The sequence below is a fragment of the Mya arenaria genome, chromosome 14, assembly GCF_026914265.1.
Source record: "Mya arenaria isolate MELC-2E11 chromosome 14, ASM2691426v1".
Taxonomy (NCBI): domain Eukaryota; kingdom Metazoa; phylum Mollusca; class Bivalvia; order Myida; family Myidae; genus Mya; species Mya arenaria.
Genome location: NC_069135.1, coordinates 62,514,268 through 62,525,948, shown reverse-complemented (window position 1 = coordinate 62,525,948; position 11,681 = coordinate 62,514,268). Strand labels below are relative to the sequence as shown.

The 11,681-nt window shown below is 33.7% G+C and overlaps 1 protein-coding gene across 1 annotated transcript; it reads left to right on the top strand.

The window, feature by feature from the left end:
- The first annotated feature begins 776 nt into the window (after window positions 1–776).
- Window positions 777–3,061, top strand: LOC128217806 (uncharacterized). The gene is made up of 4 exons (XM_052925201.1): window positions 777–1,253; window positions 1,585–1,812; window positions 2,000–2,450; window positions 2,726–3,061. Exons 1-4 carry the CDS (start codon window positions 962–964, stop codon window positions 2,727–2,729), a joined length of 975 nt encoding a protein of 324 aa, XP_052781161.1. The 5' UTR covers window positions 777–961; the 3' UTR covers window positions 2,730–3,061.
- The last annotated feature ends 8,620 nt before the right edge of the window (window positions 3,062–11,681 follow it).

The window sequence follows — 11,681 nt, the reverse complement described above, 5'->3', positions numbered from 1 at the left end:
TTTTAATGTTCATCCCCCAGTGTACGGTGTTCCCGTTCACAATGCCTGATGTGTGTTACTGTATTAGGTATTAATGTTCGTTCCCCAGTGTACGGTGTTCCCGTTCACAATGCCTGTTACTGTATTATGTTTTAATGTTCGCCCCCCAGTGTATGGTGTTCCCGTTCACAATGCCTGGTGTGTGTTACTGTATTATGTTTTAATGTTCGTCCCCGAGTGTACGTTGTTCCCGCTCACGCCGCCAATGCGGAATAATTACTTAACATTGCTGATTATAAAGCATCACAAAGAAATGAAACAAATTCAGCAGGGGAATTTTGAAATATGATAGCTCGAATATTTTTGGAACAATCAGTAAGATTGATGTTTGTTTTAATCAGAAAAAAAATTGGTTACTCATTGTATATAACAGTATATACACTATGCGGGATAAAGGTTGACATTACAGCAGATTCAATTAGTATCAAATTATCACCAAGCTTCCTTAAAAGGCATAATGTAGAAAATACAAAACCATCTTACAACGTTTCGTATTTTATAACAGATAATACGAGTAAAGTGGTTAAATTTAAATTTAATTATCCTTATATGCACCTAAACATATCCGGAAAACGTCTTAATTAAGAAACTTTATTAAAATATGCATTACTTAAACATATGCCATTAACATGGGTTAATGCATTTTCATTTTTAAAACCAAGAGCAAATATTAATAATTGCTACAAAGACCCGCCTACATGCGGTTTACGCACAACTATATATATTCGCATCCTACAACTTGAAACTATTCTCAGATTGAAGATTGAGAAGTATCATAGCAAAGCTAGGCTTACTTTATCGAGGACTGTATTTTTCGGAAAAGCATTAAATTACATGCTTTACAATATTAAAAGCATTTATATTTTCCGGTATAATTCATAAACTGTAATATACTAAACAAAACGTTATTGATAGCGAAACAATGATTGGATGCATCACAGCGTTGTATGCTTTGGCCGCCGCAACATTAATCGCTGCTGGCCAAAACGAACTCGTGCAATGCACTCCGGGTGAATATAAGATCATCGGAAAGGCCGACTGTACCGGCTACTACTTGTGTGTGTTCGGGAATCCCGTGGAGATGCCACCTTGTGCTCCAGGTTCTGTGTTCAGCTCCAGCTCGAACGTTTGTGTTCCTAAAGGTTCTATTTACGATGACTGCAAGAAAACAACAGATGGAAGCGGCAGCCACATAACCGAATCGCCAGATCAAGGTGAGCTCTAACGATGTTGTTATCCTCAATTTTGTTTTTTCTTGTTTTCTGTTGATCCCTTATTAGAGAATTTAATTCGAACATAAGTCAACAGAGTCATCAAATTAGGAGATTGTTATCAGAGTCATAAAACTCATTTACACATAAGTCATTATTTGTTTCGAATATTTTACATCAATATAAAGTAATTAATTCACACATGGAAAATCCAATTCCATTGTAATACATATTCATTTTGCTGTGGCTGCAACCCACAGAAGGCATTAAAGGCATAAAATATATAGTAGACAAAGGTATGAGTCAGTTGAGACAAATTATATTTGCTTTTTAGGGCCTCTTAGCCCAGAGGAACGATGTAACTTATATGGTGGCGTGTTCCCCCACCCCACGGAATGTCAAGCCTTTTACAATTGTAGTGTTCGTTACACATGGATACCCCGATTCTTTGAACAGCACCTTGTTGAATGCCGTTACCCCCAGCTGTTTAACACAGAGACCAAACAGTGTGACAATTTTGAGAATGTCAAATGTGGAACCAGGACGGAATTCAAGGATGGCTGTAAGTTGGCATCTGTTTATGTATTCGTGGTAAGAAATAAAACAATAGTATATTTAACATTCTAGTTCGAATAAAGGCTCTACTTGGTATATCTTTAAATTACTTGGATTATTTTGTTTATAATTACGAACTTATTTCATTGGGTTTATAACTGAAACAAATGATAATATGATTCTGTCTTCCTCAGGTCAATACAAAAGCTATTTGTGCGGCAGTTCCCATTGTATCCCTTGTTACGTCCGATTACCAAGCTGTGTAGGTAAACGTGATGGAATGAACGTTCACCCAGGCAAACTATGGACCCCGTTCTACGCCGTTTGTTACAAGGAGCGCACAGTCAAGCAGGACCAATGCAAACCTGACGTAGACGGCACACAGTTCTTCCATCCGGAAAAGAACGAATGCGTTTCATTGGATATGATTCCTCGAGAACACGGGGGAATGATGCCCGAGTGCGGTACGAAAGTAGACGGGTTTTATCTGGACGATTTCGGACGATGTGATCGTTACGTTCATTGCCAGGGAGGAAACTACATTGGCACGATCAAATGTGCTGTTGGAGAAGTGTTCGATAATACGAAAGGCGGATGCGTTCCGGAAGAAAAAGCGTGTGGACCCTGTGGGAAACTCGACCATTGGTAAATATGCTTATATAGTGTTTCCCTTTAGTAGAACATACAACAGTATGCGTTTCATAACTATATAAAGGTACAAGCTTATTTTATGGTTAATTGGACAAGGTGATAACTGACATTACACTAAAAAGCAGATAAAACATCCATGTTCTTACCCATCTATAGTGGTTTTCAAATGTAGTTTTTAAAGCAATAGTGCTATTCAGATCAATTATTGCAATATACTTATAAACTATGCCATAACGTAATGATGATTAAATCTGTTTGACGCATTCCAGCTAAACAAGTTGCTTGCATGATGGTCGTGGTGAAAAGAAGGACGAAGTCAGGAATCGACAAGACCATCATAAGCTGTGATTTTCATAAAGGACGTAATCACATCACGTAAGGTCTCGTGATAACATTTGCTAAATTGAACGTGATATTATAAACAGATTGTTCCAATGAGCCTTGTAAAATTCTGTATGTTTTGATACGATGCATAATAAAATCATGAAATATGAAACATTATTTGAAAATAGATTGTGTAAAATTGTTATACTATCAATGAGTTTTGCCATGTGCAGTGGATATGAAATCCATGTATTTTATTTTTAATAAAACTGCGATACTCGTTTCATTTTATTATCTTTCTTCGTGCAGTCATTTAATCCATCGCCACTATTTCACGCTGTGGTTTATTTACCGACCGGATTTGCTGTAACGCAAACGGACATACAAAATTGAAAATTTAGATTTACAACCATGTTTATGAAACATAAATAATAGCATATCTTATAGTGCTTGTTATCACTTTACAAGTTTGTTTCATCATCCTACTCTCGCTTCAACTGTTTCCATTTAAAACATATATATTTTACTCAGGGCTTTGATCTATGGAAACACTCCATTCAGCACTCATCAATGATTTGTCTCTTCTATTTAAATCTACTTCATCAGTAAATTGAAAAAGAGTGTTGAATAAATGAGTAATGTTAACATTTTTTAGATTGATTAAGACTTTCATTGACATAAATATTAGGCTCACTGCTCACGCCCCCATGAGTAACAGCTAACAGGAAGAGTTTCATGCACATACATGTTTACTATTATTTAGGATAATCGAGTGTGAAAAGCATTGCATAAAAGTTAGAACACGGAAGTACACATTTTCATTCCTTTTATAGAATTCCATTCACTTTCAGCTATACAAAATATTTAGTGCAGAAATAAATAAAACCATTAGTATTTGTTCAGGTACTCGGAACAAATAAATTCATATAATATTATCCATAACAAAGATCTAAAAATTTATCAACAAAACCATGTACGTACAATAGCTCTCCTTTTTGCGAATATGTTATTTTAATCATTAAGCTTCAACAACGTCCGTACAGGGTTACCGACGCCAAGCAAATAGGCGATGACCATGTCTTTTATAATTCGCGACGACTGGAAGAACTTTGACAAAGGTTAAAAAATAGAGCATTGCTGTGAAATGTTTCGAATTCGGCCATCCGTTTTTACAGTATAAATATCAACAATTCCTTATGTCTTTCTGCCGGTCATTTCTTTCATAACATGTTGACGGCCTGAACAACAAGAAATATTTTTGTGAATGAATTTTAAAATCAGGACATCAGTTTTAGCTATTCAGTTCAGACTTTTAAGAATCTTTGCGACTTGAAAAATTGGGATTTTTTAATATAAACCACGCCGTTTCTTACGAGATAGTTTTGTATTTTTTTATTGTTGCTTCAAAAAGGGGGTATGTACAGAAACAACTATTTTTTGAACAACTTTAAAAGATCATTTCCTTGCGGGCTGATTAACCACAAGCGGTTTATGGAATGTCATTTGAACGATGAATGGTCATAAAAGTGAATCCATTGCTTCGTACAAATAAATGAACACTATTTATTTAGAACAAGTGTTATGATATATATGTACTTGATCAAATTGTTAATAACCAGGATGTACATCGATTAAGCGAATTGATTATTTATATCCACTTCAAACAAAAGTTTAAGCAAACATAATATTATCACGTTGTCTACGAAAATGAGTTCTGCAGAGGTGACTTTCTTCATGGAATGTTCATTTTTGCCAAGTATTGTACTTAATAAGATGGCAATCAGTGCTAATTTGATTATTGTTTAATCATTTTTTATAAGTATCTCTTATTCAAACTTAAAGGGGCTGTACTCCGTATGATGAAATAGCGAAAAATAAATTGTCGAAAACTGACATAAACTTGGTATCGATGTGTACACTGCATTGAAACTTACTAACTGAAGTACCACATACTTTACAATTTATTTATTTTTTGCAGTTTTTTCGTATTTTTACATTAAAAAAGATTACTAGGTATTTCTACCTAGTAGAATTCATTCCTTATGCGTGATTGGCTAGTCGATGTTATCACGTGAAATTACCAAGCTTAAAGCTTAAATATTCCAACCGTGTAGTTATTAATAAGCCTTCGTAGCACAGTGGATACAATACCTGATTGCAATTTTGGCGACACCGGTTCGAACCCCGTCTCCGACTCGATTTTTTTTTACATTTTGGTATATTTTTTAACAATTAGTATATAAAAGAGTAAAAAAAAAAATTAAATAATTTCATGAGATTCGTTACAGAAAAAAAACTGTTTTAGGTGCCAATCTGGTGTACAGTCCCTTTAAAACATTGTTTAAAGTTTTATTCTATTGTCAAATGACTTGTTTAAATTTGATTTTTGGCAACAACGTCGTAAACATATCAAAGTTCTGAACAATTGTTTACACCTGTAACGTCTACGGAAAGCTAAGCGTCTCCTAACACGGTTTTAAACTAAATTTAATAAGCGCCTCGTGATTGCGTCCATGCGCTAAAAAAGCAAGAAATCTATTTTTAGACTGAACGCTAGGGTAGTACTAAAATTATTACGTGATATATTACAGAATAACTAATGATGACTATAGGTAATTTTATAAAGGCAAAGTCACGTGAGTTATGATTATTACAGTTCATACATGATTTTTGATTGGCTCAGTATTGGATATATATTGACCAATCAATTTAAAGAAACATATTGGCAAATGCTATCCTTACAATCGACTTAAACAGTTGAATATTCGTATAACTCATCTCTCAGGTGCATAATATTTGCAAATTGCTTTGCCCAATAACATTCCTTCTTTCAACTTCAACAATCCCAAATGCAATCCAAGCTTAAATGAATTAGCCATTTTCAATAATGTAATTGTTTTTATAACAAAGGCATCGTTTTCATACGAGTTTCTAATATAGTTTAATTTAACAGACCATTTGATAACAATAAAATTATTGACCACTGAAAAATACATTTCGCGTTTTATTAAATACTGTGTATGAATGTGATTTACGCAATGAACACCGCAACATGTTCATTAATTCAAACTTTACGAAAGGAAACTTATACCTTTACGTGTGAAATATATTTTTTAGGTTTACATAATCCAGGTATGTGTACTTCGGCAGCCAATTGTATAAACCTGGTTATCTGTTGGGTTTGGTCAAGTTTACCCAAACTTGTTAATGAATGGTCAATATTTATGAAAGAATTAGTATTAACCAATAAAATCATTTAAATGTAAGTGCTTGAAAGAATAACTTGCGGATAACATACCAAATTTTATACAATAGGCTGCGGAACTATAAAGCGTGTCCAGGTCACGTGTAGAAATGTTATCTACGTCATACATGAAGGAGAAGGCTTGTGCAATGTAATCGGTAATGACACCTTAAAGCTGCACTCTCACAGCTTTTTTACAAAAAAAAATATTTTTTGTCTTGGGAAGAGCAAATTTATGCGTAAATATCTGCAAACCAATGATATATGATTGCTGACAAAAAATCAGATCGTAGATTTTCATATTTCCGTTCGAAAGTTAGTGTTCGATGGCTTAAACCGTTACTAACGGTTTAAGAAAAATGCATAAAACATCATTTTTGAACTGAAATATAAAAATCTGCGATCTAATTTTTTGTCAGCAATCTTATATAACTGGTTTTTATGGATTTTCGTTAAAATTGGCTCGTTCCAAGACAAAAAATAAAATAGTTGTCAAAACGTTCAATCTGTGAGAGTGCAGCTTCAATAATCACAAATTAACCATTTTTTGCGAGAGGAGTATCCTAAAGGTACAAGTTCTTCGAAACAATATGATTATGCTGATGTCTTTAAGCATATCAGTATTGTAGGGGAGTGTTTTCATGGACTGTTTTAAACGTATTCATGATCATTCGGAACTCCTCGGCCATTTTTGTCAAAAACAACCTCGGATGTATGCAGGTACATCAGTTGAAGAAGTTCGTAAAAATTTGAATTATATCATTAATTAAATGTAGTGTTTTAGAGTTGTATTTATTGATCTAAGTTTAAATTGATTGCCATTGAATTGTATTATTGCAAACTTATTTAAGAATCCAAGAGTAATGTCACAAAGTTTAACTGCTAAATAAAATTACTACGCGATCTACTTGCAGCTGACTTAAACGTACCACTTTTTGAGTATGTAAACCGTCCAAATACATCCGAGGTTGTTTTCGATAAAATGGCCGAGGAGCTCCGAAAGATTCATGATTACGAGATTTTCCTCGCCAAATCGCCCACAGTATACAGCGAAGCATAGCGCAGTAGAGTATCGGGGGTTTCCGACAACGGTTTTTTAAGTGAATGTATTAAAGAAAGTAAATTTCTCAAAAAGTCTCTGAATAAGTTAAAAGTACGTACTTATGACAGGGAGTCCAATCAGTTCATGTTTTACAGATAGCCTGGAAACATGCATGCATATGTATATTTTGATAAAAGGTAGAATATTTCTCTTTCAAGAGTCTCGGCATTGGAACAATTATTGTAACAGCTACAAATGATTGGCGTTCATTAATAACATTTAACCTGTACGAACAAAATGCCCTGGGTGTAGGTCTAGAACCATCGTTCGCCGGATTATTAGCAAGAAGCGCTACCAACTGAACTATTGCTTCGACTTATTAATCTCATCGAAAACTACAAACCTTAAACTTTACCTTGCCATTTCAATCATTAGGATTAAAAGAAGTATGATGCTTCTAGATGCATCTAGAAGCATGCGATTTTATAAACGATGATCAATTTCTGAGTATCAAGTTACCTCAAAAGGAGGATGCAACACACATGCGTGACTGTTGGTTCATAGACACAATGTCATTGCTCTGTTTGTGGAGTGTTTGGACTGGCATTGTCCATGTATATTTAAATGTATTATAATCTTAAAAATCAAAGTGGTATTAAACAATTAACCAACTGAGTATGTACCTTGTTCTTCATAAGTACAACAAAATAGAGTCAATGATCATAAATTTGTTTTCGCGGATGCCGTTTTCAATGTTTATGATAATTTTATTCAGGAAGTCATAACATCAGTTATTAACTTCTTGGTTTCATTTAAATCATAGTTTATTTTTCTCAGACACTCCATAACAATTGTCGCTTGCTTAACATAACCTCAAAATTTTTTAATACATTTGAGATTTTATTTCATTTAATATTCTCCTGCCTTCAATAACGATTGAATGAAAATATGCAAATGTTCAAATACCATATCTCCATATCCTATATATCTAGCCTTTCGCGTCTGAAATTACATCTTAGCAAAAGATAAAGATCTTATCTTAAATCATTTTTGAGAAATATACCATGTACCTTCTTCATACGTTCAAACTAAAAAATGAATGATATCGCTTCCTGCTTTGTAACTTATGCTGAGTGTGTTCACGGCACATTTACTTTTCTACCTTTGAACTTGTTGATATAAATCTATGGATTTACACATGCTATAAACCATGCAGTCGCCTACCCACCAGTAAGCAAGTAAGCTGATAGATATATTGTCAATCAAGTAAAATGTTGATGCCTAGTATACGTTTGGTATCATTTGACAGGGTGTTGCTTGCCGAGTCATAACATGTAAAACAAATGAGGAAAAGTATCATTATTATTATTATTATTAAGTTCATCGACCGTCACGCATGATTTTAATAGCCATGTTGGTATCGGATCCAGTTCACAAGATTTATTTGAAGATGTATTGATTATTACATTATAAATACTAATATTGGGTTAATTTAAGCTAAATTCGGTCAAGGAATAACCTATTTTGGTTATTTTTTTGTTTCGTTTTCATACATTTATATTACATTTTATATTCCGGAACATTATTTAACCTTTAACATGAATAATGCAGCAATTTTCAACATTTGCTTGCGAATCAGGGAGTCACCTCCGTGCGATATAGTGAGTAGTTTTCCGTAGTTTTTTTTTACATAGATATTAATATGCAAAACAAAAGACAAAAATTACATTATACATACAATTTTTAGGTTGAATTTAAACTAAAATTAGTCGGGGAAAAACCTATGTTGATTTCTTTCGAGATTTTAAAAGCTATTTTTTGTTTCATTTTCTTACATATTTTAAACTCCATAACATTATATAACTTATATCAGGATGCAGCAATTTTCAACATTTCCTCGTGAATCGCGTAGTCACCTCCATGCGATCTTCAATTGTTCAGTATTAAAATATAACCACATTTATATGTTATAAATATTTGAGTACATTTGAACTTAAACTGTGCATAAACGTACTTCATAGGCAACGAAAATAGCTTAAAACAGTATGCCAATTAATTTAAAAAACAAACATCCGAAGAAAAGAATATTGCTCATAACATTTGTAAATTTCTCCACAACCTAGATACACAAGAGTTTATATTAAAATTACACTCAGTGTTAAACCTTTCTTTAATTACTCAAATGTGCACAAAACAAATAAAGTGTTCATGTCCACTTTTGTTGCCATTTCAACATTATTTCAACATGCTTTTTTCTATAAGATATACAACACAGCGCCCTATGATGTATTATTTAAAAGTTTGCAAGGAACAGCTAGAAATGCGTAGCTACTGTGTCAAAACACAGCATTCTAGTTATTATGTTATAGAAAACGAGAGCTATCACAGATGTGATAAGTACCCCCAGACGCCGATTGAATAATTGTCACAGCGAGTGAAATGTCGCACAAATTGCAAATGTACATTTTCCTAATGCTGACCAACACTAAAACGAGCTATTAACGAAGTGATAAATATCCCCAGACGCGACTTGAGCACTTGTTGAGCAAGTGAAATGTCACATAAAAATGCAGATGTACAGTTTCCTATGCTGACCAACATTACATTGAGCTATCAAAGATGTGATAAATACCTTAAGGTGTCACTTGAAAACTTGTTGAGCGAGTGAAATGTCACATTAATTGAGGATGTACCATTTTCTATGCTAACAACATTACATTGAGATATTAAAGATGTGATAAATATCCACTGACGCCCATTGAATACTTGTTAAAGCGAGTGAAATGTCACATAAATTGCAGACGAACGTTTTGTATTGCTGATCAACATTCCTATGAAGTTACATGAACAGAACAGAACAGAAGTTTATTTCGACTTATGCAACAAAGCATCTCATCAAACAAATATATACAATTATACAAAATATTCATATGTGTGATCATCGTTACAAGGTAGCCAATAACAATAACAATTCAAGAATAGCTCAAGAAATATGGAGAATGTTCACGTATAACAATATTGTGAATAATAATAGATATATATAGATATACATGAGAATGGGTGCAATATTCATGCTTACCACATGGATATGTTTCAGGAGTTGGACGCGACAAAGTGACACGACGTGACGGACGCAACACTCTATACAGATAGCGTACTCTATGTATATTTATATAACCGTCTTAGTTTACAACAACAACAAATAAAAAGTCAATTTAAACAATGCCCTTTCTCTTTGTCAATTAAAGCACATTTGAAAGGTAGCTATGACAATGAAGGGTGTGCACTATAACGCACCGTTTCTTATTTATTACTCAGTCACCTATAAGAATGCAACAACGCCACTTGATCTCATTAAGGCTCACCTGGCAGCATGACAGGCTTCTTTGATGCATTAGACTGAGTTCTGACAGGTTTCTTTGATGATCAAAATTGAATAAAAGCGCATGTGTTGTAATTACCATATGAACCACAGCGAAATAAATGATTGATTGTTGGTTCCTCAAAAACAAAATATGAGTCAGACGTTCGATAATGAATCCTGCAGCAATATATCATACAACAATCAAAGCGCTTAAAGCGTTGAATGACTTTCGGCCTGCAACGTTATGTGAGTGTAGTCATGATATTGTAAAACATAATTATTAACATAAACATCTATAAAGATAGTATATACTCGCCCATAACTTCTTTCGCGAAAACTTTTAGAGTTTAATGTTGATTCTCAATGAGATCATAAAGAGGAATAAGTCACTTAAAATGTGGAATACGCCAAATGGTTACTTATAAGGTATGGGGTAATTCTCAATATCATATAAAACTATCTGGAGCTTCGGTGTCATAAACAATGCTCTGCCACGGATAAAGCATTAAGGATTTTTTAGTAAAATCTACTTTACACTTCAAACTTGACGTAGGCGTATTTAATTTACTACCAGGGTATGCCAGCTAAACCAAATGCATCCCAACAAAATGCATTAAACATATTAATTAGGTTTATGTTATGTCAATCTGCCGATGTGATTTCCGAGATACGGTTATAAAAATATGCAGGCCTAGCGGCCTACAGCCTAAAAACAATGCACGACTAATTAAACGAATTTGATACGATTTTTTTATCAATTGCTCGGCCGTCTATGTCCAACCACAAAAAGGGTTTTACGCCAGATTGAAACGCTTAAGTCGGTTAAATAATTAATGTGAACATTATTCAATGAAGCTACTTTTACACGAATAAGAATCAACAAATTCGATTGCTTATTGCTTAACTGGGTTGCAAACTAGCAACAACTTTTCAACAACGATGTCACTGTTGTTTATGGGTGAAATACATTCTTCATGATACATATATACGGTGAAGAAGTGGCAGTGCCCAAATACGTGTGGTGCGCAAATATTTTCCTTGATGTTATGTCATATATATGTAGTGTGTTTCAAATTATACACGGTTGGCTTCGGAACGTTTGAGTGAACAGATCAAAATTCATAAAATAATTTTATAAATAATAAAATTATAGTAATTCGAAATTGGTAGATGGTTTGGGTCGGCATTTAGCATTATTTAAGATGCTGGTTTTGTAAATAAGTGCTATTTAGTGTAAGCAAATTTTATTTG